Source organism: Coturnix japonica, chromosome 1 (genome assembly GCF_001577835.2).
Source record: "Coturnix japonica isolate 7356 chromosome 1, Coturnix japonica 2.1, whole genome shotgun sequence".
NCBI classification, from domain to species: Eukaryota; Metazoa; Chordata; class Aves; order Galliformes; family Phasianidae; genus Coturnix; species Coturnix japonica.
Window position 1 is genome coordinate 160,149,197 of NC_029516.1, and position 27,907 is coordinate 160,177,103.

Sequence of the window (27,907 nt, forward strand, 5' to 3'; positions counted from 1 at the left end):
ATCTCACGTGTACTTTAACATCTCTTCCAGGAGCACATGCTCATCATACTCCATCCTGCTTTCAATAGAAAGAACATGGATTTAATTGCCTTTTCCATCAACAACAGACTGAGACAGGACAGTGAGCATTACAACAAGAAGGAACTTCATATACTAAAACAAAGTCTGCTAAAAAGGGAGTGCAGTGTATGTTCACTACCACTCATGCCTTTGATCTTCCATTCCAAAGACACCTCTAATGTTCTTTTTGTGATTGTCAGCTCTATGGGACACCTCTCCTGTTTTCCCACCTATTTACAGCCTTCGCTTCTCAACAGGACAAAGACATAGATATTAAGAAAACAAGTATTTTTTCTGCATTATAGAACCACAGACTCACACAGTGAGCACTTTAAAGGCAATTAACATTGTAATTACTCTACAACCACAACTTTCTTTTCACTAATTTATGCTTAGTTCAGTAATTATGACACCTAAGCTGCCTCTTTCTCATTTGCCCAAAATGACTGTACATTTATTTATATGAAGAAAGCCCACAAATTACTTTTTGGAAGAATGCATGCATTTTTCACACCAGGCTGTGAAAATTCTCTGTAGTTTTCTCACTGCTATCTTCTCATTTCCCCAGTATCTTGAAGCTATGACTTTACCTGTGAGTTATTCAACATTAGAGTTCCAACTGAGGAGACGCAGAGCACTTTCCAGGTGCATTTCTCAGAGGTGGCCAGATCAGCCACGTTGCCCCTTCATGCTTCCCTCTCAATGTGGAAAACGAAGGTGAGATTCAGATCCGCATCACTAGCTTGGTAGCTCTGTGTAGGGCAGGACATGGCACATTGTTCTGTACAGCAGTTTGTCAGGTAACACTTTACTCTGACCTGACTCTAGTCCAGCTGCTGACAGTTCTCATAATATATAGATATATTTGTTCTAGTTATTACAACATTTAATGCCGTTTTGTTTTTCTTCTTCCAGAAAGAAGGCTTTTTATTGCACTCTGCATTATTGTTCAAATTTAGGTATTACAGATATACATACAGCCTTGACTCATTTTTGACTACAATACTTCAGTAGTTTACATTTGGTTGAATCATACAATGCCTGTGAAAAACATTATTGCTGGTGATGGAATAGCTCCATCTTCTGGAATAAAACTTATTTTCTTGTCAACTATCTTCATGGATAGTTTTCATTTTCATTCAACTTGGATCCATATTCCAAAATTACTTTAAGCTATAACTTAAATATTCCATTGATGGCAAGTGAGTCCTGAGTAGAAAATGTGAAGATTTCACAATAATAGTATGATTTCTGATAAAATTTGGGAATTATTCATTGTTTTCTATCTATACTGAAAATGTACATCCATTGTTCAGTATACCACACTAAACACTTATCTTTTTATTTAAGCAATAGCCATTATCTGATTTTGAGGACAACAATTTAGGTTCAGTTAACCAGTCAACATACACATTTAACTTTAGTTCTGATTCAGGGTACTTTAAGTTTCACATTAAAAATATGTCATTTTACAAAAGTACATAGGGAGAGATGTTCCCTGGGGGTTGGTGCTGGGGCCTGTCCTGTTCAATATCTTTATTGATGACCTCAGTGAGGGCACTGAGTGCACCCTCAGCAAGTTTGCAGATGACACCAAATTGGCTGGGAGTGTGGATCTGCCTGGGGGTAGGAAGGCCCTACAGAGGGATCTGGACAGGCTGGACAGCTGGGCTGAGCCAATGGAATGAAGTTCAACAATATCAAGTGTCAGGTCCTGCACTTTGGCCACAACAACAGTAGGCAATCCTACAGGCTTAGGGCAGAGTCACTGGAGGTCTGTGCAGAGGTATTGGTCAGCGCTTGGCTGAACGTGAGCCAGCAGTGTGCCCAGGTGGCCAAGATGGCCAACAGCATCCTGGTTTGTATCAGCACTAGTGCAGCCAGCAGGAGCAGGGAGGGGGATCCATCCCTCTGTACCCAGTTCTGATAGGGTCACACCTTGAGTACAGTGTTCAGTAGAGGAGGCTCAGGGGAAACGCACTGCTCTCTACAGTTATCTGAAGAGAGGTTGTGGTGAGGTGAGAGTTGACTTCTTCTCCCATGTAACTAGTGATAGGACCAGAGGGAACGGCCTCAAGTTGTGCCAGGGGAGATTCAGGTGGGATGTCAGGAAGTACTTCTCAGAAAGTGGTCAGGTGCTTGCACAGGATGCTCAGGGAGGGGGTGGAGTCATCAACCCTGAAGATGTTCAAGAGACATTTAGATGTTGTACTAAGGGATGCAGTTTAGTGGGTGATAGTGGTAATAGGTGGATAGTTGGACTTGATAATCTTTTCCAACCTTAGTGTTTCTATGATTGAATCTCATGCTGAAGTACTTTGAATCTGAACTACGGAGAATACAAGTGATCCTCTTTTTTCACAGCATTTGAATGAAAGATTAAAAGAAATATTTCACATTAAGCACAGTGTATTTTAAACAGGTAAATGGTTGCTATACTTAAAACTTAACTTATGGTCAAGTCAGGTGTGCAACTGGAGTGGGCAGAACAAAATGGCGATAATGATTCCTTATGTAACTTCTTCCGTGTTACGTGGGCACATTCTATGGCTGTTGTTGCTTCAAGAAAAACAAACCACACCAAAAAACACCCTTGAGTTCTTAAGCACTCACAAAGGGAAGAGTACTGAAGTTAAAACTGACATACCGAGTGTTCCCTCTGCTATTCCTTGATTTCATGGGAAGGACGGAGCCACCAGAAAGAAAAGAAAAATAAAAGATATACACCTCCATCTACTTTAGAAATATTGGTATATCTAAAGTCAATACATAGTCATGGACAGACAAGAATAATAAAAATTTAAATGAACTTGCTTTACAAAACAAAGCAACGGAAGCTTTATTTCTCTGTATAGAAAGATGAGTCTCCAAGTGCATTCTTCTTAAGCTAATGAAAACAAAAGTCATGCAGCCTTTGCAAGAAATGAGCCCTAAGGTGGTATGTGCGTATATATATATATACACACACACGTACACACACACATATGCATATATATATACACATACATACACAGACGGAAAATTTCTCCCTTTAATAAATGATTCTTCTCAACATAATTGAAGTCAGTTAAGAAACCAAAACTAATGACTACTTTATAGGAGAATATTTTACCACATTATTTTTCAGAACAATAGCAAAATCATTGCATGAGCCACCACATTGCTTGCATCAGTTAAACAAAAGCAAGGAACAAAACTTGAGCAGACCTGGAAATCAGACTCCTTCTGCAGAATAAGCACAATGAAAGGATACAGAACACATGAAAGGCATTTTCTTCAAAAATTTACCAGCGTTCTGCAACACGGCGTGTCATATGGCTTTTGTATGGAGGCATTCGGTAAAAGAATTTCCCCGCCCACTGTCAAGTACTGACTGTATTTAAGGACAGCAATGCAAGAACAAACAAGTTCAAATTTAGTATACCATATTACTTTATGTAATACAGCATCAAAATTCATTTCGCTAAGGCTACAAAGGACAGATTTACAGTGATATGAGGTACCAGCATTTATGGTCAGAAAAGTAAAGACAGAAAAGAATTATACAGCATTGTCATCAGACATTTTCCTCTTTTTTTCCCCACTTTTTCCTTTGATTTTTTTTTTCTTTTGTCTCCCTTTTATAAACAAAATACATGTCATGATGATCACATGCTTTAAGCTTATGTTCATTTATTTATACATGTATATATATATTATTTGTAGGGGGCAATTGAGAGAGAGTCACAAATAAGGAAAGGACACTAAGGTTTTAATAAGGGCAACAGAAAAAAAAATGTTTTCACCAGAATAGATTCACATTACAGTACACCAATATTGACAGCATTCTCTTTTGTCTATTTTTGGTACATAAGATGGAATCTCTCTACATAACCTTATAAGGCTTCAGTAACTAAAAAGTAAAAAACCTATTAGTTTACAATTTATTTAAAAATCCTCAAAGACACAGCAAGTTCTAAACTTTAGTAGTGCTACCCATACACAACCATTCGGTTTAAGAACCCATTAAAAGAGAGTGTCCTTTCAAGGGAGCTTGCAACAGCAGAGTTGTGCAATATGGATGTCTCTTACTACGAGAAAAAAAAATTACACATGGCACATTCTCATTCATATTTTGCAATGTAAAAAGTTACAAACATACCTAGTCAAATAAATAATAATTAAAAAAAAAGAATCTGAAATGTGTTTGTTATGTATCCTAGCATCACTATGCAGAATAATGGAAACTTTCACTCACAGACTATTTACATGTTAATACCCAGGTGAGGGTACACAATGCTACAAAACTCATAAAACAAAGGGTAAACTTGAAATGTTCTCCATAATAAAAGTCTAGCAGCATGACTCTATCTAATGCTGTTTGTTTTCTTGACTGTTTTTGGAAGTTTGTTTTAGTCTATGTCTTCATCCAGTTCATAATTGTCTTTTTCATAAATATCTTTTACTAAAAGAACCCGTACGAGCATGTTTTCCAAAGTGTTGCGGTCCAGTGAGGTGGAAGTGTACCAGACAGAACTATCTGAGGAGACAGAGCATTCTGGCTGCAAATAGAACACGTCCGTCCTCTGATTCAGATTCTGTGGGCTACAATGGAGAAACATAAGGGGAATTAGGATAACAGTTTTACAGGATGAATTAATACATTAATATTTCTGACATTCTGTGTTAACAAAACTCCACTTTTACCTTGGCCTGCTACAAAATGAAGATTACTGTGGAGAAAGTCTCTTGTTCGTAGAGCTGTGCAGCCTGCCAGTCCTGCACCCTCAGGACAGCCCAAAGCAGATGCCTACAACTGAGCAAGGGTGTATGAGACTGCAGGCTCTTCCAGTTTTGCAAAACTCTGCAACTCTAGGACTTGCTAAAACAGAAGAGAGAGAGACTGGGCTTTCCTTGAAAATCAAGGATGGTAGTTCTGAGGTGCATGGAAGTGCACCAAGAAGCTAAATTCTGTCCTCCTCCTATCTATTTGAAGAGCTGGTCACTAAGACTTAAAATACCTTTAACTCTAAACCTGTTATATCTTGCAGTTCATATGCTTGCTCGATCCAAATGAGACATATCTTCTTCAAGATGATTCTTCAGATCAACTTAACTGCACTATGTTTCAAACCCTAACAGCGTTCAAAATAGAAATTAATTCAAGGTAAGCTAAAGTTATGGCAAACAGTGGTACGTGTTTTGATATACTGGCTAAACACAGCCCTGTGATCAGCAAAAATATGCAGCTGTGCTTTCCATTTTGATACAGGATCTTAAGAACAGGTTTCAAGATTTCGGAATAAAATTATCGAAAATCATTAGTTTCACAAAAACAAGGTCAAATCTCCTCACTACTTTTACATTTTTGTCACCCTTTTTTGTATGTTTAAAACAGAGTTTTGCTACTTAGATACATCAATTACATATTTTATGTGCAGCCCAAGACAATTCCTCTTCACTCAAAGTGACTCAGGGAAACCAAAAGGTTGGACACTCACGGTCTACACCATTCTTCACTTTTGAGAGTAAGATATTACTTCCCAACACAGGTTGCATCTCATACTTCATCTGATCTACTGTGCTGCATACACAACGTAATTTTTCTTCTCTTGCATCACTTGCCTGTATTCTACGCAGTGGCTGCTCCAATTTAAGAAGACCATTTCCCATGAAATCCTGTTCTCAAACACTTCCAAAACACTCATCTGCTAAATTAATTTTTTGCAAGATCTTCCTAAATTTTCTTTTTAATGTATCAATACATTGTTAAATGCATTAATCTCTGAGCCAATAGGAAGGAAACAAGCCATTTCTAAAATGCAGAGTTAATGATGATTATGTTTTTCCTTCTGCAAAATACTTGTAGAAATGTTGTCAAATAAGGTACCTTTCAAATTTGTGACGACTTAACATGAAGCAAATCTTTTCCATAGACTCCGATCATTTAAAGTTGGAAAAGTCTTCTAAGATCATCCAAATCCAACTATCCACCAATCACTAATACCTCCCCCTAGACCATGATCCCTAAGTACTACATCTACCCTCTCCTTAAACACCTCCATGGACAGAGACACCACCACCTGCCTGGGCAGCCTGTGCCAATGCCTCAACACCCTTTCTGAGAAAGAAAATGTTTCTAATATCCAACCCGAACCTGCCCTGGTGCAACTTAATCTCCTGTTCTATCACTGTTTCCCAGGAGAAGAGGCCAACCCCCACTTTGCCACAACCTCCTTTCAGGCAATTGTAGTGAGTGATAATGTCTCCCCTGAGCCTCCTCTTCTCCAGACTGAAGTGTCCCCACTCCCTCAGCCACTCCCCTTAGGACCTGTGCTCCAGACCCTTCACAGCTTCGTTGCCCTTCTCTGGACATGTTCCAGGGACCAAATTTTCTCAACAAAACTCTTACTGAAGAGACACAGACGTCAGAAACACCATTCCAGTAGCAAAATCTACCAGATTCCTTGTTGGTAATTCTTAATTGGTAACTCTCTGCAGAATGCTTGGGAATTTTGTGTAAGAAATCATCCTCAGATGAAGCCCCTGACAGTACTCTGCCTGCTTCCACACTTTGTGCAGACACTGTCCAATTACAAGACTGGAGGTTTCAGTGCTTTCATTTAAATATATTTTTAAGAAGAATCCAATACATTCCCTTTGTTTGGGCATATTTAATGCGTCATCAAAACATTTCCCTTTTGTACCAGGTCTTCTCTAGGACTCTTCCTTTTTACCCCATATCATACCTACCTTTTAGACAGATAGCACTCAAACAGTTTCACAGGGCATCTAGTTGGATCAGACGTGTTTTCAATTTGTTCAAATACTGGTTCATCATCTTCATGTTTCCTTTTTCCAGTAGTAATTTTATCTTTAAGAAGAGAACCAACAACATCTAAGCCACAATAGTTATTTCACATTTTTCAGTAAATACCCCAGAGCAGACTGACTAAAATTCAACCTAAGTACTTCAACACAGTCATCACACCTACATTTATCTATGCACTGGAAACATAACCCATAGCCACCTCAGAGTCTCAGCACGTAACATGGAGACCAGAGGGCTGAAAGGGATCATTTAATGCAGTGACACTGTATTCCCAACAACACAATCCCATTAAAGACCCAAGAGCCAAGAACTGAACTTTACGCAACAGCAGACCTCTGGCTCCTGGCAAGCTGCCCAGATGTCCCTCAGATGAGTGAAACGTGGATGTTCCTGCAATACTTATTTTGGAACTGTCATAGTACCTTCACTATCAGCTCTGCACAGGGAAGACACCTGATATCGAAGACAAGCTTTGCTTTCCATTGTTAGAGGATTTTTTTTCCACTGTCTGAAAACAGTGCCAAAAGAAAGTCTTAAGTGCTGCTCCACTGTTTTCAGACCAAAATACTTGGTGTTAAAGTAGAACAGAGTATTCAGAAGAGCAACTGGCGAATGTGATCCCAGCTGTTTAATCCTCCATAGATAATCCTCTTCAACTCGAGAGAATATTGATCCTTCAGAAAAAAAATCAGAAAAATTATAATGAATTAGCCCATAAACTGTCCAGATGTAATAATAATAATAATAACAATAATGAAGTTTCTGTTTGCTGTAGAATTTAGTAAAATGTTCATGACAGAAGCCTCTCACAAGCATATTTAATTATATGCCTATAACCCCTTAAAACCACCTTGTAAAGACAGTGGAACCCACAGTTTCAGGAAAAAACAAACAATGGGAGATATGCAATTTCACACAGAACGTATTTACATGCAATTCCCTTGCATTATTACATAAAAGCAAATGTTCAAGGGCCAATCCCCTAGCCCCTTCACAAAAAGCCTTTTTTTGAGTTTTCTTTATTCTGCATAGACCTCTGCATAGGTACACCTTCTTTCTTACTGCTCATGGATATAACTTGGAAACAACTTCCAGGCCATGCAGATGCCCATAAACAGAGCCCTCGTAGGCTATGCAGATAAAAGACAATGCCAAGTAAAGAGAAGAAGGGCTGGTAAGTAGGAGCCCTCGCTCACAAGAAGTTTAAGACAGATATGGAAGAATGGATTCTGTAGTTTAGAGCCAAAATGGATCTGCTGGGAAAAAATTTCTAGTATCCCACACTTCTATTTTCTCTATGAACTGACAACACTCCTGAGTAAAATGTTCCAAGCAGACAGTCTCCCAGTCCAAGTAAGACTTAACATGTAGCTCATTGGTCCAGCATTTGCCTGGCTCATTCCCAACTGGAGATTCATTTAAGCAAATATAAACTCAGCTCAGGTAAAAACAAGTCAAAAACCAGCCATTTTTGCTGATTTTCTCTCCTCTTGAAGACCAGTGGTCCATTTCAAATAAACAGATTGTGGCAAAAACAACTCTTGTTATGTGGATTACCATGAAACAAGATAATGTTTATAATCACAGTCTTAATTAAAGTCTTGTACGAAATCTTTATGATGTTTAATCAATTAATACCACAACATACAAAATCTTTCTATATAGCTGCACACTTAAGAAAATAAAGCTATTAGGAGATGAAAAACATACATGACCAAAAAGCAAATTACCATCTGGAAGTATGCTTGGTTGCCAACTTCTAAGGATTTTATTTAATTCTTGTTCAAACGTCTGGTAGGTTGGATCAATAAATATGTTGTCTTTTCGATTACTTCCATATAAATACTACAGAAAAAAAGCAACAGACAACATTTAAACATCAGATTAGAATGAATTCTGTGCTACAGCATTGCTTTTCAGCACAATACTACTAAAAGCAGTACTTGAAAATACAACAAAATGCTGCTACATACTGGAAAAGCTTTTAACTCCAATGCTGCACATTTCTAACTAGATGTGTATCATAGATTAATTACAATCTAACAATTCTCTATAAAATGTTCTTGTATCTGACACTGTATCAACACACAATAAGTCATTTAAATATATATGTGTATATTAATTTATCTTTTCCTACAGCTGGGTCATCAAAGAAAAGAAACATACAGCAAGAAAACACTATTTATTTGTTAAGTCTGGTAAACAACAAATGCATCTTCAACAAGCCTGAACAAAAAACCCATCCCCATATATTTATGGTAATGATATCCAGCAGTGCAAGAAAAACGATAGGTTGATGTGAGGCACCTGCCTACTGTGCAGTCTATTAATCCTCACCCTCTTGACCTTACAAACAAACTTTTCTGAACCAGGAATTAATGGCTGACGGCAACGCTACTATTTGATGTTATCCCCTCTGGATACATTTCTAAGAAACGGAGGATTGGCTTCTTAACATTTCCACTTCAGTGTTATCTCTGAGTGAACAAGCCTGTTAGTGAGCACAATAAAAGTGACAGACACAAGGAAATGTGCTCCTTTCTGGAAACGGCATCTATTTCTGTCCACATACTTGAAATAACATCACACAGTGCTCATTTATATTAAGCGGTTCAGCACATCTTGATTTTCCTATCTTTGTGTTTAGTTTTAAAAAGAGGAAAATTAATTAACACATTTCCAAGAAGTTTCCAGCACATCTTCAATTGGATGGCAAGCAGGCAGTACAGCTAACAGCACATTCAAATACCTGATAAACCCTACTGGCCTGAATTTTCCCAAATCACCCTTGTTATTAGACTCATTATTCAATTATGCACTCTTGTTTCATTAGTGTTTTGCTGAGCATATGGAGGCAGAGATTGAGGGATGAAGGAAAAGGTGAGCAGCTGGAGAGGCTTCAATTCCCCCTCTCCCAGTGCACCCAGAGCTGTTTTCTTCCACTGCTGCAGACACTACAGAGTAACCCCCTCAATGCCATGAGCAAAAACCAGTCTTTGCTGGGACAAAGAAAGAAGGCCACGATGCAGCAGGGCTGCCAGGCAGTCTAATGACTTGCTCTAGAGGAACCCTTTCCACTCAATGCTCACTTCATCATGCAACAACCTTTATTTTAGCATGATATTTTTCAAGAATAGTACTTTGGGTTTACAAAAAACATTACTGAACCAATTGTGTCTGCAAGCAGAACAATTTCAGCGTCAGATGAACCTGAACCGAACATGGCTACTGGTTTCATTCCGGGACTATTTTGCTTTAAAAAAGTTTTCCACGTGTTTCATTTATGAAAAGCAATTATTGTACAAAGTCAGAAAGATAGCTTAGGGCTCAAACAACTCCTGAGCACTTTCACTGGGCTCTAAACCATGGCACACGCAGGAGGAAACACCCCAGCCTGAGCCAGGGCTTCACCACTAAGAGTGAGTGCAGTCACTGATGAAGGAGAAAGCTCTTTTTCAAATCTGCACCTTCCACATTCTATTCCTTTGATGTATTACTCTTAAGTCAAATATCACTGGTCTTGGCATCTTTTGATCTTCTCTGAGCCCATTCTGAGTTAAGAAGAGCCAACACTCTTCATAGAGCAATAGGCGATTTATCCCATTTTCGGGAGTACATACGTGGGGGCTGTCAGATGGAAAGAAGGGGTAGGCAAATATTGGAAGGCAATGCAGTTTTGTTGCATGTTGCAAAAATTACATCACATTTAGTGTACCCACAGCTTGTTTCAATCTATTTCCGAAGCCTTTAGTGCACAGGAGTTGGCTGCAACCCTTGACAGATCACGTGTTTTGCTCCTCTCGCCCCCGTGAAATACAAACTCATTAGAACAGGGAAAGTCTTCCTACCAGCCTGAATGCCAGGGGCACAAGTGGGCCATCAACAGGCCAATATGAGGCCAATAACACCACCTGAATTAAATACTGGACTCTAAATATAAGCAATATTTAAAATAACACGAGTGCAAGTACTTCCTTTAATGTTTCCATGTTGTATGAGTGTTAAGGGTCCTGATATTTGCGTGGTACCACACACACTGGTTCTGATGAAGTGAAAAGTAAAATTTTATGCACCATTAGCTTTCACGACAGACAAAATACACAACATCAAAGGCATGAAGAAAATAAAAAACACTGCTATTAGTTAAGTTCCACTTTCTAAACGCAGAGCTCTCTCTCTGTTCATCAGCTCAATAAGACTGTTCTCAGTTCAACAGGAAGGTACAGAGACAGTAGATCATGCGAGTGCAGTGGCAGAAAGCTGGCTGAATTGAAACATGCTTTGTAGCAGTACTGACTAAAATACCAATGGATGCTCGCTTCTCAAATTTCAACCATGTCCCACATATCAGTGGGACACAATATCAGCTAACTCCTTAATTTTGTATGTTCTTCATACAGAAAAGTTATTGGAGGTACTATTTCTTTTTTCAAAAAGCCTTTCATTAAAAGCAGAACAGCAGTTTGTGAACATTTGGCTTTCCACATCCCATGCATCTTTTTGTCTTTCAAATTAAACAAATTTTTCCATTTCTCAGCTCTGAATATGGTTTGTTTTATCTACAATTTGTCTTATGTACCAAAAATTAAAACATCCTCTGCTTAAAAGATAAACTAAAGAAAAGGTTTTTTTAAAATATCTAACGTTACTGCTTTCACATGCACTTAAACTGACTCCTTTTTGCTTTGAAATATGATAGAATTGCAATTTGAGGGAGCTGGCGAATGGAAGGCAACAAATACAGCACAGTTTCCTATGTTCTGGAAAAAAAAACTCCCCGTTTTCAGTAAAATCAGACTCTCAAAACAATGCTTTAAATAGCTTGTTTCCACTACCTGCTAAGCAACAGAGTTAATAAAACCTTTACATCTCATTCCTCATTTCATTCTTCTCTTATGTTGAGCCCTCTTCAGCAATCAGAGTGAAGCACAGCATGGAAAGCATCATTGCGCACTACAGTTTTTTTTCACTTTAACCTAATGAGAAGCTTAAAATTGTAACAGCATACCAGCTTACATTTGAGTTTTCAAAATGGGTCTGTAAACTCATTTACTATACAGACTTCTACAATGTGATTTATATAGCAGCCTCTCTGAGTTTCAGACTGTAGCAATTATATTTACAACATCTCCTGGCCCCCTCTCATCAAACAATTCACATTATCTCCATTCTCCCACTGAAACAGATTAGAGCCAAATCAGCAGCTCCACTTCTCATTTCTACAGCCTCTACTAACCTCCTGAATCCCAAGACACAGATAATAGATGCTGTCAGGTGCATAGTTCTCTCCATTAGGCCTTCGAATTTCATTGACAAAATGGGCCAACCCATAGTTTAACTCAGCTGCAGTATGTGATAATAGATCTTCCTTTAATTTCACAGACTTTGCTGTAAAATAAAGACAAAAATGCTACATTATACAACAGTATTATTACATGATGGGGGTGGGATGGGGTATTTTTTGGACTGGAGTGGGAGAAACTGGTTTGACATCCTCTACACTAATCAATGAATGAGTTGAAATGTATCTACTAAGAAGATCAAATGTTAGGTCTGCATTAAAATAAACAAGGCTACCAGAGTAAACTCTAACTAACCAAACGCAGTATCACGCATTGGAGAACTCAGGGTCATGCACAGCTGAGGATGACACAGAAACAGGCAGTAGCCCAAGAAACTGAAGTGAATGGAGTGGCAAAAGAAGACCTTCAGGAGAAACGGCAGCATCCAACAGCATAACACAATGGTGCTAGGACGCATGTGGGAGCTGAAGAAGAGCAAGAGCAGCAGCAGTCCTTCTTTTTCCCCCTTTTTCAACATACAGAGGAGCTTTGCAGAAAGAATAGCAACATCCCACAGGAGTGGACACCACACTATGCCAGATCTCCAAAGCCACGTAATGCCAGACTATGATGAAGATCTCTTCATCCTACAAAGAGTAGGATGCCTCTCCCTCACAATTTAGAAGAAGCCCAGAAAAAGTGCAAACTCTGAGAAGAGTCAGAATACAGGGAAAATCAGGGTGCAAACAAACAAAAAAATCAAAACAGTCATGAGAAGCCAGAAGAGCTAGAAAATGTTTGTCCTGGCTTGTGCTAGACATAAAAGTCCCAGTGCGCTGAGTAGAGAAAATTCTTTTATGAAAAAAATAAAGTGTGGCACCTCTGTGGTAAAATGATCCTTGTTAGTGTGGGAACACCAGGGAAGAACGAAAACTACTAGAAATTCCAGCTTAAAATCAGGCAAGATCAACAATTCTCAACTACCAAATAAAAACATGGATGCCGGATTTTTGGATATACATACTTGATTTCAGTTCCTCTGATTCTGGAAGCTCTTTGTCTAAATGCTGAGACTTCACCCAGTGTTTCCATGCATTCACACCATACGTGTATTTGAATGGAAAACTACACTCTGAGTTTTCAGAACTATCATCGTGTGATTGGTACTCCGACACAGCTCTCCTCTTCACTCCCTGCCATTGAAACAAAGTGGTTAATGCAACATTAAGGCACACTCACTAAGTTTTACTATCAGCTTTGTGTCCTGCACCGGCAACTCTATATTTCCTGTTAGTTTTTGTTCTAAATGAAAGAATTTGGCTAATTTGTTTGCAATGTCTAAACTAAGATTTTTGACTGAAATTTTAGAGAAATTACAAACAAATTAAAAGGGACTTTTAAAGTCATTTTATAAATTTTATATTAAAGCCAACAGTTAAATGCAGCAGACACAGGACTTAATTATTTAAAGTATATTAATTTACAACAAGGAAGATTGGAAACCAGGTATTGATAAGCAACTGAACGTTTTAGAGCAATAAGAGAACTACAAAAAAAAAAAACACCAACATTTTTGCCCACTTAAAATTTGTGATGTTTTTGTAACACGATGCTACCTTCTTTTTGGGACGAGGTCTTGGCTGCTCCTCATATTCTTCCCCAAAAACAGGAGGCAATAAAAACTCATTTTCTGTATCAAGCTCTTCAGTTGCTGAAAATACATTCAAAAAACCTTGTTTTTATGCTCCATTTGAGTAATACTTGTTTGAAAAAAAAATGAATTATATCAGTGTGTATTAATGTAAAGATTCTACACAAAAGCACATACATGAAACATCAATGACAACTGGATTCTGGCAAGAGGGAGTAAATGTATTCGTATCTTGAAGGTAAGGCAAAACCATCAGAGTGCTCTTTCTATATATGTTGTAAAGAACGCAGTGTTGAACACTTCCAAAAACCATCTCACATCACTAAGTCAGCATTTCTTCCCCCAGATCCTTACACAATTATTCCTGCCTGGGAATACACAGCAACTGTTCCTGTTTAAACATCTTGGAGCATCAACTCTTTCTGACAAGCTGTTTTTAGTCCATATTTACAAAGGCAGAGGCCTAGCCCATGACAGATGTTATATTTACCTAGATAAACAGATAAATACTATTTTGATATCCTGCCACTGAATATTTCAGGTTTAGGACAAAGGACTATTACGTCAGACAACCAAGCAGAGTGAAGAGATTTAATTCTGCAAGTTCTAAATTTATTTACTTTACTGAAGATGCTTTATCTCTCATGTAACTATCAATGACTTCACTAAAAACAACACTCTTCTGAAGATTATTTCACCACCTTGCTACTCAAGACATCATTCAAACTATTACCAAGTTTAATCATAAGGAGGAAAACTGATCCAGTTAAAATAGAACACAAATGCAATGATTTAAGAACTTTACCCCAGACTAAATACTAGCCTTTCTTTTGCTATCAAATATGAGAAGCACTTCAGCACAACTATCATATAATCACAGAACAGCTTGGGTTGGAAGAGGCCTCAGCCATCATTTAGTTCCAACTCCCTGCCACAGGAAGGGTCGTCAGTCACTACCATCAGGCCAGGGCCCCATCCAGCCTGGCCTTGAATACCCCCAGGGATGAGGCATCCACAAATTCTCAGCATCTCACCACTCTCTCAGCAAAAATCTTCCTCCTGATATCTAACGTAAACCTGCCCTCCTTTTGTTTAAAATCATTCCCTCTTGTCCTGTACCTATCTAAAAAAAGTTCATTTCCTCCCTGCTCATAAGCTCCTTTTAAGTACTGGAAGGTCACAACCTATTATAAACTAATATTGTTTACTATTCCACTTCAATTTCTTCCTTCATTTCCCCCCCTTCTCACGTACCAAGCCTTGCTTATAAGGAAGATTAAAGAATACATGTAGTATATCTTGCTAGTAAACTTCCCTAGAGCAATGTCAATCCTTTTTCATAATCCCAAGAGACAGCATTCAAATTAGACACGCAGCAAACTGAGCAACTTGGTCTGAGCAAGTAGCGTGGTTATCTACAGCACAAGGAGACTTTCAACATCAGATACAGAAGTTAGCCAGGGAAGGTATGAGTTATCCACCCAAGAGAAGCTATGTCAAGGGAGGTTCTAACCACCCCTGAGAGTTTTTTTGGATCTCAGATTGATTAGGATACGGTGAAAGGCAACAAAGACTATTTGCCTGCATTATGTAAAGAGCAGCAGAAACTGCAGTTAACAAGGGTCTCAAAGCAGGGATTTTCATGATATTTCAAATATTACCTCTTTCAAATATATCATATAATGTCTATTCCATAATATTTCACAATGTTTATTAAAATGACAGAAAAAATACCTCTTGGAAAGTCTATTTCAATATCGAGGTCTGGTTCATATAGAACATCTGGCAAGCTTGTCTGTGCCTCTGTTTCTGAATTTAGTAGATTGGACTCAGCTATCACACCTGTAAATAAAATTAAATTAAAAAGGAAAAATTATTGTACTTTAATTAATATGGATTAGCAAAAATAAGCAGGCATATAGAGCATTATAATTTTAGTGGTACTAAAACTGGTTATGGCTTGTTTTGAGTTACACTGAGGAGAAAATGTGTGACAAGCAGGGAGTACGTCGCTGTTTTTAAAAGAAAACTATGGGTACAGCACATCAAAGTCACACAGCAGACTTCAGAAAGTTTTCTGTATTTTAACTGTGCAAAAATGTTTTAAAACTATTTAAACAATTAGGATTTCAACCCAATGTAAGAGCTTAGTAATAGCATTGCTGTACAGAAAGAATCTTCCCTAACATCAGAGACTATTTCTTCCTGTTCACACACATCCCAGCGTTCTAAAGAACCAAAGACACGGTAATTAACTCACAGGCTGCATCAGAAACTTCTGCTTTTCCCTCATGTTCAGGCACCATCCCTGACAACGTCAGCAGTTCTGTCTCCAGAGGATTTGAGGGTACTTTCCCCCTCAGGTCTTCTATTGCTGCAAAGATTTTCTCAGTGCTGTCCAGAGTAGTGGGCAAGAAAATGGGAACCGGCACCTATGTAGACACAGAGGAGATATAATTAGAAAAGAAATAACAGCTGCAACAAAGAGTCAACTGCAATCAACATAGGAACACCAACTCTATGCTCCTGTTCTAGAAGAGGGTTGAAACAAACTAAAAACATATCGCTTCAGTGTGAGCTCAAAGAACTGCAGACAGATTAAATGATCCTGACCAGAGGGAGAGCAGTAAAAGACATACAAGAAATACAACAAAATAAAGTGCACATGGTAAAAGCAGAATGGATTTTGGGTCTCTCCACCTCTATGTGACTGTAACATCAGAATAACAAACCGGACAAATCAACATCCTGTTCTAGTGACTTGTTTATGAAATATGGAGCTCTAGGAATTTAGGGTTTCTTTCTACTGTTTGGATAAAATTTGGTATGTAAATGATAAAAAAATCAACTTAAGAGTTATTTTCTCAGCCTGAGATTCCTTTCTTGTTTTTCTTCCTTTATCCTGCTCTGTCATCCCCCTCTAGCACAGTTTTCCCACTATGAACAAGAACAAACCTTCTTGTTTAATGATTATTCAGAAAACAAAAGCATCACCCAGAATCTTCCCTAACAAAGTTCAGCAGCATGAGATTTTTACACTCAAAGAAGGCAGATAGGTCCTAAAGAGCAATCAGGAAATTATATGCCACTGTCAGATTTCTGATTCTAACTCAATAAACAATACAGTGGTGCCCTTGCAGTCGTTTAGGTGGAGCAGGAGAAGAACAGTCAGCAATACAAAGCTGTCCCTTGCATGCATGTGAATGGATACCAGCATAAATATAAGGATGAAGTCTCACTTACGGGAACAGGAATTGACGTAGGAACAGGAACAGTTTGGCTATACATGTTCATAGGCACCGGGACGTAGATGGGTACAGGAATAGGCACTGGGACGTACTCTTTCTTCCAATCATCTTCTATTAAAAGAAAAAGGAAAAAGGTAAACACTGCAGAAACTTGATATATTTTACACCTGCATATTAGGGGAAAACAAATCACTTATTTGCAATATCTTCCAATAAAATAACAGTTAAAAAGAAGCCTGCAATGACGAAATTAGTGGTTAATGGGAGTTACCTGTTTGACAAGATTTTGTCTGCATGTGAGGTTTACAATACGTGGCTTTTGTCATTGTCAAAGGCTTGCACAGAACGGCCTTGTTCTTCATCTCTCTGTTGGGGGTTGGGGAAGGCGGTGGTGCTGACCCCTGCAGACAAGCAAATCAGAGAACACACTGATGTTGCACTACATTGATTTCAACACAAAGTCTTTTTAATTTAATCTATCAGTCAGTACTCTCCATGCATATGATACTAACGAGGAAGCTCACAGCACTCAGCAGCACTATGTTTCTTTCTTTAATTGCAAGCTATTCTGCACAAGCTGCACGAGCTGCTACTACCAGGAGTGTCACATGGCTGTTTTTAGCTTGGCCTAGGCCAGCATTTCAATTCCTAGCATTCCAATTCACAACTTCTGCCACTTTTTTATTTTTTAATTCCTTGTCTACGTGAAAGTACAACGTAAACTATTTTATAATTCAATAATAACTTCAGCTGTAAAAATAATCCCCTATGAACAGCAAAACAAACTTTTGGCTCAAGTTCTGATCTTCTTAGGTAGGCCACAATCCTACTTAGGTAGGCCACAATCCAAAATCACCTACCAAAAAAAAAAAGGTATTCTAAATAAAACTTTATTGCTACACTTTTTACTATCCAGAGGATGAACAGTGAGCTCCCCCTGCTGCCTCTACAACAGCATCAACACATTTGGAAATACCACACAAAGCTCAGTGTTCTTACAGTCAACAGGTAAAAATATTTTGCTCCAAAAATGCTGTTTGACCACTAGTACCAAGACTGCCACTTTCATTTGATCATACATCCTAAGATTAGCCTCATGTGCGCTCATATAGAAAGAAAGTGAAGTCACAAGAATGGCAGGCAGCACACCTTGTAAAATGTGAACAAATTACTGAATCACAAATAGTTTTTATCTGGTGGTCCATCTTTTTTTTTTTTTTTTTTTTTTAAAGATATTAACATCATTGGAAGGTATTAATCTAAAATACTAAGTGTTTTTAACATGATGGTTGAACATGCTACGAAATACGTCTTCAGTTACCCAAACAATCTTATTTGGTGTTTTCCATTAACATGTTATAAAATGCTACCAAAATACTTTCACTTAAGTCTAAGATTTAGCTTACAGAAGCCTGTTTTCAGGTGAGACAATTTTTTCCACTGAGAAGTAGCAGCTATTGAGATCTTCTGTGTGAGAAAACAAAGCCAAGTTTTAAACAAAATACACTAAGCTCAATGTTCAAAATTATTACTAATAATGAGATTAGGAAGAAATTCTTTACTGTGAGGGTGGTGAGACACTGGAACAGATTGCCCAGTGAGGTTGTGGATGCCCCCTCCCTGCAAGCATTCAAGGCCAGGCTGGATGATGGGCCGTGAGCAACCTGGTCTAGAGGGAAGGTGTTGCTGTATATAGCAGGGGGGTGGAATTAAATGATCCTAAACGTCCCTTCCAACCCAAACCATTCTAGGGTTCTGTATTTATGACAAGCTGAAAAAAACTGATGGACTCCAAATGAAGGCTGCTGCTCCGCTCACTGTCACAGACAGCCTTCCTGCCAGGAGCTCATGCTTCCCCACCTTGCCACCAATCCAACCCCGTGCACCTGCACCTAACTGTTCTGCACTCTGGAACTACAGTTTAAGAACTGAAACTTTGTTTTCATCCTTTCAAAGCTACGGTACAATCTTCATATTCCAAATAGCCAAGGAAATTCTCTTCCCTTTCTACGCTCAATAAGCACATCTCATCTGACTAAAGAAAAGAGATACACGCACTTTGTGAACTAACTTCTAAGCAGTGTGTTCATGCAGCACAGATATAAAATATGTGGCTGCTGATTCCTTTTTCCAAAAGATGTTGAAAAGAGCACATGAACATTTAAAACATTAATTTCAGCTACTGACTTAATAAAGACTAACAAAGCCCACAGTTATGCCAGTATCATTTTAATACACACATTTTAAAAGCATCAATTGAAGCCACCAGCAGCTCCATTCTAAATGCATCTGATAAGGTTATATATGCATATATAATATAGATGTACTTACTGTTACTTTTGTTCGGGGAGTTTGACAGCCCTGATCTAAAAATGCAAGAAAACATTTTTTAGAGTTCTTCTCCCTCTTTCAGTATCAGAGCAAATATCAACATATATAATTGGAGTAACATTAATTGAACAGTGCTGCTCAGCACTGTATGGCAGGTGAGGACTGAGCATGACGCTTCTCACTACTCCACAACTCCATGCTTACACAAAGCCAAAAGTCAAATCAGTGCTACAGTCAGCTGTAAGCAAAACTTGATTCAGAAGGTAAATACTAAAACATTCATATATGAAAGCAGCCACACAAATAAGCTGTGTTAATATAATTAAAGGAGATGTTGATTTATTTGCATGCTGATATGCAGTTTAGATCCCATATAAACACACATCCTGCTCCCACCAGAAATCTAAAAGCACCTATTGCCAACAGAACAAAAAAGCAACACACAGCTCATGCCTGGATACTTTCACTTTGTTTTGTATATGATGCATTTATTTCTTTTTAATTCCTTTTACTTCTTTCCTTTTAATTCCAGGTGAGTATATCTGCTATCTGTGACCAAAACATGCTTTGAAGTAAAACATTCCCACAGAGCAACTAATAACAAAGTACAATGAGAGTAGAAAACACTTAGCATTCCCATGACTAGAATGATGCTTAACCTAAAGAGGTTTGGTTTTTATAAAAAGTAATTGTAACAGAGTTCAATTTCCGATAGCATCTCAGCTCTCAAAAGAGCAACAAAGTAAAGGTTAAGGTAAGAGGTACAGAGCAGATCAGAAAGTCATGACTCTGGTGTTCACATATAAAAGGGTGGTCTCTAATGTAAGCAAGTTTGTTAAATCAAACAAATAGCTGAAGCAGTTTTGAATCTTTGGTTTAAATCAAGTAATACGCTTGCCATTTAGCAGCCACGAGGCAGCACGTACCGTATTGTAAGTTCTCCGGTCCTTTTTGGGTTGCCAGATTTGGTTCATTTTGTTGACAGTAGAAACGGAGCAAACAGTGCTGATCACAAAAGTGTTTCATTTCTCCACGCCACTGCACTTTCTCTCTGAGAGTTCCTTGTGACTTACAACAGTCACACCGTGCAGCCTTAATGCAAAAAACAAACAAACAAAACGATTTAGACATTCGTAAAAAGTCTTGAGAAGAAATTACATTTACTTTTTAAAAGGTTACATTCCTAGAAGTATTAAAGCATTCCTACTGCTACACAGTTAATTCTCACTTGTGTAGGCCATAAGACATTTACACAACCCTCAGACTTGTCATTTCACTTTCAACTGTTTGCTGGGGCTTAATGCCTACAGCGAGTATGTTGGTTCCACTTAAACATTAAGTCCTTAAAGGCTGCTCATTCCTACACATTCAGAAGAAAAATGAAAACTGTGTGCAATTGCTTTCATTAATTCCACCAAAACACTCTGCAAAACAGGAGCAGAAAGAGAGATTCCTTCATAACTTGCTTGAACCCATGACACACGTTGCTGTCTTACTCCTACCCCACTAAAGTTTCATGGTTGTTTGTTTTCTTTTTTGTTCTGTTTATGATTTAAACAGGATAGGAATAGAGGACTGGGAAGGACTAGAGGGAATGGCTTCAAGTTGCACCAGGGGAGACTCAGGCTGGATGCTAAGAAATGATGCCATTCCAAAGAGTGGTCAAGCACTGGAATGGGCTGCCCAGGGAGGTGGTGGGAGTCACTGATACTTGAGGTGTTAAGGAATGTTTAAATGTTGAGTTGTGGGACATGGTCTAGTGAGAGCTATTGGTGGTGGGTGGATGGCTGGACTGGTTGATCTTGTAGGTCTTTTCCAACTCTAGTGAATTTATGAAATCAAAATCACTTCTCTAGGGATTAGGTCAGGGCCCATTGGTGTAAAGAACTTTTCTGTTCTCATTATTTTCATACTTTGACAACAAGTTCAGATTCTGGTTAATTAGTTCTTCCAAGTTTCTCTGATTGTTTATTCACAACAAAATGAGCTCCAATCCAAGGAAGATTCACAGTAGCAAAAAACTTGAAACTGTGTTCTTCTACATTCTTAACTAAACACTGAAGAAATGTATGCTGCACCAGGCTACAACTTCATGAGGCATCGCTAACAAAGACATTTTTCTGCTTAATTGGTTCCACTGAGTTTAATCAGCCATGATATCATCTGTCTGAACAGCACTAGCCCCATCTTCAGATTTTCAGCTAGAAAGGGTTGTCTGCATTATTCCTCCCCTACATATTTGCTTTCAATCTCCATCCCAAAGTGGTCTTTAAAACTAAATGGAAAAAAAATAAATGCTTTATGGATGCTTAGGAATCCAAAATAATTCCATCTAACAGTATAGCCAGGAGAGGAAGAGGGAAATTTTGATAGAATGCAACACAAAACATTAGTATGTAAAACAACAGACAACACTGGAGTTAGGCACAAGGCTTGGATGGCTGAAAAAGTGGTCCAACTGTAGTTCTCATGACTCCAAGTATCAACAGGTCAATAGCTTCACATTTAAAAAGTAACTAAATTTGAGTTCCTTTTCTGTACTTGACCAGTTCAGCTCCATTCTCTGGCAATGCAGGAAATAAAGGTTTCAATTGCCATTCCCAAATATTTATGATACTGTTAGAAACAAGTATCTCATTTTATAAGAAGCTTCAAGTATATTATATATATATACACATACATATTTAATATACTTATTAACATGTTTGTTTGAAGGAAATATGTATGTTTTAACCTGTCTGGCAGCAATTAAAGCAAATAAAGCAATTAAAGGTGCCACTGGAAGGGGAGATGGCACTTCTCCCTTTCTGTGGAGCTGGCACCAGCAGTTGTGCTCATGCACCTGCATGGTACAAGGTCAAAGACCTGTGACGCCCTCTTCCTCCCTTGCTTCATTACATTTGTCACTTTGACTTTCTGCTGATGCTGAGCCACAATTCATTCTGCAGCATAAGATGTTCTCAGAAGGACAAAAGAGCAAGTCAACTGCACACATGGAAGTGAGAATGTAAAGTGATGCTGGAAAATAGCCTAGGTTTATCAATTAAGGAAATGGTGAATTTGCACCTTAAGTGCAAATGCATCTTTCCAAAGCCACCAAGAAGCTGAAATACCGGTGGGAAAAAATAAACTTGTATAATTTGCTCAGTTTTTTTTTTTGCTTTTGTTTCATTTTTTAACATCTCAAGCCCAGCTAACAGTGATCATTAAGAATGACTGCTGACCCACATATGGAAAAGTCCACTTATCCTGAACTGCTGTACAAAGCTTCACTATCAGAGCACCACTTCTGTGTCTTCTGTCCTATAAAAAAAAAAGGTGCTAAGTAATGTAAAACGCAGGAACTACTTGTAGGTTGTAGCTACTAATTGTTTTCTCCCTCTCCTTTTTTTGCTCTTTCATTCAAGATTTGAATAAGCCAATTATTGTCTCTCCTGGGCTGCAACTAAGGTTTTTAGATTCAATACAGTTAAACACCATTCCTTAGCATTTCCTCTGTGCAGAAACTTCAGTTTTCATCTCTGTATTTATGAATGCTAATTCTAAATATTTACATTGTGATTTCTGTAGTCAGTACCATGAACTTCTCTGTGCACTGAAGTTTCCTACACTACTTGCTTACTCTGTCAACTTCCTCAACCACGAAATTACTGAAAGGAAAACTGACTTCAGGATGTTCTGCTTTCTTCCTTCCTTAACCTTTCAATTTCTTTCCACTTAGAACACTGACAACTTATGCATGAACTGAAACAACCCCCAAAATGCCTACTTTCAAGTCCTTCTTTCTGTGCTCCATCCACACCCAACTCCTGCTCCACTTGTGACTGGTTTTTGGTCCAACTCTTTCCCCAGGTCTGACTTCAACAAGTTCAAATTACCAGCACCAATCTAAAAGTGTATAAATCAACAGTGTTTGCCTCAGAGTTGGTTCAAAATCTAACTCTTTACATGTTTAATGTAAGTGAGATCTTTAGTCTTTCCCTGACCTGTTCCCATGTTCTCCAGGGATAAGGACTGACACTCATTTCATATTATCTTAGCTGTCTATTTTGAGCTACTTTGGTTCAGTCTACGTTAAGCAAGAAGCAAGAGGTGTTTCCAGAGAGTGACTGACTCTAATAGAAAGGAGATCAACCGATCTAAGTGTACCTCATTGAAACTGAGATGCCTAACTGTACAATGGCTAAATTTGGACAGCAGAAATTCCACAAGGTCATCTTGTTGCCTTTACCATTCAGATTAATACCGGCTGCACTGTTTCAAATCTTACAATGGTTGCCAATTATGGTATCTGCAGCTCACTAGCTACAATAATTTTGCTTGTGCCTCAGACTGCGGCTCCCCACTTTCACATTTAGTCTCAGCTATAGACATCTGACCTCTACTAAATATGCCATTATTACCCAATACGTTCAGTCCAATCACTATTCCACTGCTGACCTGAATGACCTATATTTGCACTTCAGCTGTGGTACTTTCAGCAATACTTCACAACATAAATTTTAAGAAACAGACTTCTGCAGTTCTCTCCATACAGAATATGGTTTAAAGGTACTTTCAGTTCTCTCATACGAGAAACAGCAGATGATCAAAATAATCATCAAACAGGCTACTAAAACATTTATACTGACATCTCAAAAATGACAGAAAATATCACCCTAACCACAGCATGCAATCTGAGTTTACAAGAGAAGCTCTATTAACAACGGGAGTTAGCCTCAAGACACCAGAAGTTTTTATTCTATTTGTAGAAGTGCTTTGGACTCCAGACTACAGAAACTTCCTCAGAGTTTGGCACCAATTGATAATTTCAGCTGTCATTCACCAGATGGTGATGGCTGAACTCTTCTTCAACATATCAATCACTCACGTTAAGTCTGAGGAATAATTCTAGATAAGTCTGATGTGCTTCCACCACTGATAACTTTTTCCAGCCTTCTGTGATGAGAACTTTGGTGCTCAGGGAAGTTCTTACATAAATAATTAAACATTTTTAAAAGTTAAGAAGTTTTCCAGATAATTATGTGAAAAAAATGTGTCCAGAAAAAAGTAGACAAAGAAGATGGAGACAAACACTTGTTTAATGAACACATTAAACACACTAAAACATTACTAGGTTATTACTACTTATTTCTGTTCATGTACACATTTATTGCAACTCCAAAATAACACTAGACATTGCATAAGTGAGACAAAGCTCATACACAGATATCTATCCCTTTAAGAAGCTAACAGACAGAACAGCAAATGAAGTACAAATTGAGGGAGGGATCCATGTCTCATCTGTCTTCTTGTATTTTAACCATTATCTATTTATGGCTATGCGAGAATGTTCACTAACCGTGCACTAAAAACCCAACATGTCTGGAGCAACTGCTGTAAAAGAGGTAAAAGTTACCTGCGAGAATGTAAGGGAAAAAAGGACAATTCTAGCAAAATACAAGTACCAAATCCTATTACAGGTCTTTTTTTACGTAATAAATTCCGAACTCTTATAATCAGAACTGAATTAGGTAAAGACTAAGAAGTACTTGGAAAAAAAAAATAAAAATTAACCTACAATTGAATGCCATGTGAGACCAGTTCCAATAGCAAGCATGAAATCACGTATCACTTCAGTACCCTCCAGAGTACCAAAAGTCACTAGTTAACAGTGTGCTTAAATTACCTTTCTAGGGCATGTCTGATGTTCCTGTACCAAAGTACCAACAGCATTTCTTAAGCAGACTTTAATGGGCCAATTAAGTTACTGCTTTATCCCACAGATGTGAAGGATAATTTGAAGTTAAAATGTTTTTGAAAATCTGAAGCAAAGTACAAACTCCCATATAAGTTTACCGCATATGAAACTAGTTGGGTACAATCAACCCCCAGACTATTATTTATTGAATCCCCTTAAGGGACCTTTAAAGCATACCACAGCTTTATTAGATTCTCTATTAGAACAGGCACTCTTTACAGAGGGATAAATTTTATCCCACACCTCAAGTTCTAAGGCATACTGATTAAGTATTATTGAATGGAATGACATTTTAGTACACCTAAGAACTCCGCAGCCAAGCTTTTCACCCTGTTTTTGTACATGAGACAGAAGATTCTGGTCTTCAGTAGTTTTCTTTCAGGAATTTCTAAAAGGACTCTATTTACATAACTCAAAACGAAGATTTCACAATGTTGGGTGGTAACATTTCTGGAACCTGCCATTCCAAAGTATCAAATATGTCTTCAGACTCAGTCCTGTTATGGTAGGTAGATCATCTTACTGGACTAGAATCTAGCCCTCTAACATTTCAAGCTTTTGATTGCCTTTCAGGCTCTGCCAGAGGTCTTGGTAAAGTGATAAATTTGGTATTGTTTCTTTTTGCTATTGCATCCACAAGTGTTGCTCTTGGCTTGATATTATCAGTGTAACTTTCCAGGATGTACACACCAGAGATCAAATATTTTATCTACATTTCTAATCACAGGTTAAACCCGGTCCAATCTCACCCTTCTTTCCTTCAAAAAAATGAAAGCAGAACACTGCTTAATGTGAACTCCTTGCTGATTGTGTTGCACACGGTAATTAAACTTCCAGAGATTTAGAAATAGATGCCATCACATTTGACTCAAACTTTTATTAGAAATCCATTTGGTCTTGTATTTCCCCTTGCCATCCTTTCCACTGTGAAATAATGAAAAATCGAAAGCCCTGCAGTTCATGCTGTGGGATCAGAGAAAAGGCAAAACAAACAAAAACAGGAGGATGAAGAACTGCCAACCTAGTTTATCATCACTCAGCTCAAGGTGTCATCCAGCAGCTTTTAACGGTGTTCTCAACATTCTAAATACACAATTAAGCAACTTTGACAAGAAAAATATGATATCAGTTGAGGGGGGAAAACTGTGATTGTAAAATATGTAGTAGGTTTTTTTCTGTACAAGACTTCCTTGCCAAATGAATCAATAAATCAGCTGGTAGAAACTCTGCTCTAAGTTCTAACAAAACTCAATTGACGAAATTAATACACCTGCTTTTTGCACAGCAAATGCTTTGCTGAAGTAAGCCATACTTGCTGCACAGTCCTTGAGATATCCTCACATGTGAATATTTGATTTTTATTTATTTATTTATTTTTAACTTTGGAGCTCTTTTCAAAAATTCTGAGTTACTTGCCTTGTAGTACCAGTCCTGAAATTTTTTACAGCACTCTTCACTGCAGAAATCTCTCACTACACCATCAAGTTCCTTAGTTGCTCCCTTTTTGCACAGCTGTGAGCAGTAATTACAAGTAACACATCTCAGTCCTAACCGTCTTGCAAAGTCTTGTTTATATAGCAGCTTGCAGCCTGGAAACAGATTTTAAACATTAGGAACAAAGTAATTTTTACAGAGAGATATCACAGTTAAGAGTTAAATACTGAAAACAACGGCTAACAATTGGGGCTTAGGAAGAAAAATTCAGGTTGCATAAGACACTGTATTTCAAGATATTTTTACCTGAAGATCTTTCCTGCACAACTCTGTGGTTTCGTGTGATATCTGCAACTCTCACAAAACACTATGCTTGAATCTATGCTTATCAAACCCCTGAATAAACAGTCAGAAAAATTACACAATTTGTTATTCAGACAGACTCCTGCAGAAACACCTTCTCGGAATGAAATTTTCAGTCACATATTCTCAGAATGCTAGATATCCAGACAATGACAAGCAGTAATTGTAAGCTAGGCGACACTATGCTCTAAAACAATACCTATCTTCAAGTATCTTTTTTCTATTAATACTCTCATTCATGTTAGCACAACAAACCACTTTAACAACTCATTCATTTTTAAGAACATAAGATGATCTAAGAACTGAAGAGTTTCCTAAAGAAAAAAAATAAATAAATGAAAATGCAACTACAAAGTAAACAATTACAAGTTCTGAGACTGTTAATGCTCTAAGTTTACAAATTCAGTTTGTGTAAGATCTGTATTCAATGCATCTTTTTGTGCTCACATTAGGCGGGTTGGTTTTTCTTATTTACATTTGCTATCAAGTTTTAAGTCCAAGGTCATCATTCTGAGAGCTGATCCTCCCTCAAGCAAATTGGAAACCACATTCTGTACTAAATGCATTCAAAGATGAATACCGCAGCTATTACACAGCCTATTTGAGAACATAATGTATTTAAACTACCTCAAATCTAGTGTCTGTTCAAGTTGACGTTTAAATCTCTATAACTGTGCTAATGCAAAATTTTCCATGCACCTCTGGAATTGTGCTACTTTTGCATAGGAGAACAGCATGAGAAGATAAAGCAACTGTCTGTATTAAACAGTGGAGGGACAAGGTAACATCTACACATTAGTAATCTAAGGTACTTGTGGCTGTTTTAATGATCTCCCAAATATATCAGTACCACCAAGACCAGAACTCAAGTCTTGCAAGTACTTGCTCTGCTGGGGTACGCTGTCTAGCACATGCAGACATCTGTACTTCTGCTAAATACAGAAATTCAATAAGTAGTACGTATTTCCTCTAGTATACAGAATACTG

The 27,907-nt window shown here is 38.0% G+C and overlaps 1 protein-coding gene across 10 annotated transcripts in view; it reads right to left on the bottom strand.

Annotated features, from left to right (window-relative positions):
- Positions 1-2,874: 2,874 nt before the first annotated feature.
- ZMYM2 (zinc finger MYM-type containing 2) overlaps positions 2,875-27,907 on the bottom strand; it is an 88,072-nt gene continuing 63,039 nt past the window's right edge. For 9 of the 10 annotated variants that reach the window (XM_015852176.2, XM_015852181.2, XM_015852180.2 and 6 more), the window contains 14 exons: positions 26,540-26,712; positions 20,310-20,475; positions 19,384-19,418; positions 17,324-17,453; positions 17,048-17,163; positions 16,065-16,236; positions 15,539-15,646; positions 13,770-13,864; positions 13,178-13,346; positions 12,108-12,259; positions 8,602-8,716; positions 7,294-7,545; positions 6,793-6,913; positions 2,875-4,644 (listed from right to left, as the gene is read on the bottom strand). In XM_015852176.2, the coding sequence (XP_015707662.1) occupies positions 4,452-4,644; positions 6,793-6,913; positions 7,294-7,545; positions 8,602-8,716; positions 12,108-12,259; positions 13,178-13,346; positions 13,770-13,864; positions 15,539-15,646; positions 16,065-16,236; positions 17,048-17,163; positions 17,324-17,453; positions 19,384-19,418; positions 20,310-20,475; positions 26,540-26,712 (1,997 nt within the window). In that variant the 3' untranslated portion in view covers positions 2,875-4,451. Of the gene's footprint in view, positions 4,645-4,746; positions 4,922-6,792; positions 6,914-7,293; positions 7,546-8,601; positions 8,717-12,107; positions 12,260-13,177; positions 13,347-13,769; positions 13,865-15,538; positions 15,647-16,064; positions 16,237-17,047; positions 17,164-17,323; positions 17,454-19,383; positions 19,419-20,309; positions 20,476-26,539; positions 26,713-27,907 lie in introns of all 10 variants that reach the window. The other variant, XR_004305974.1, reaches the window with a different exon arrangement.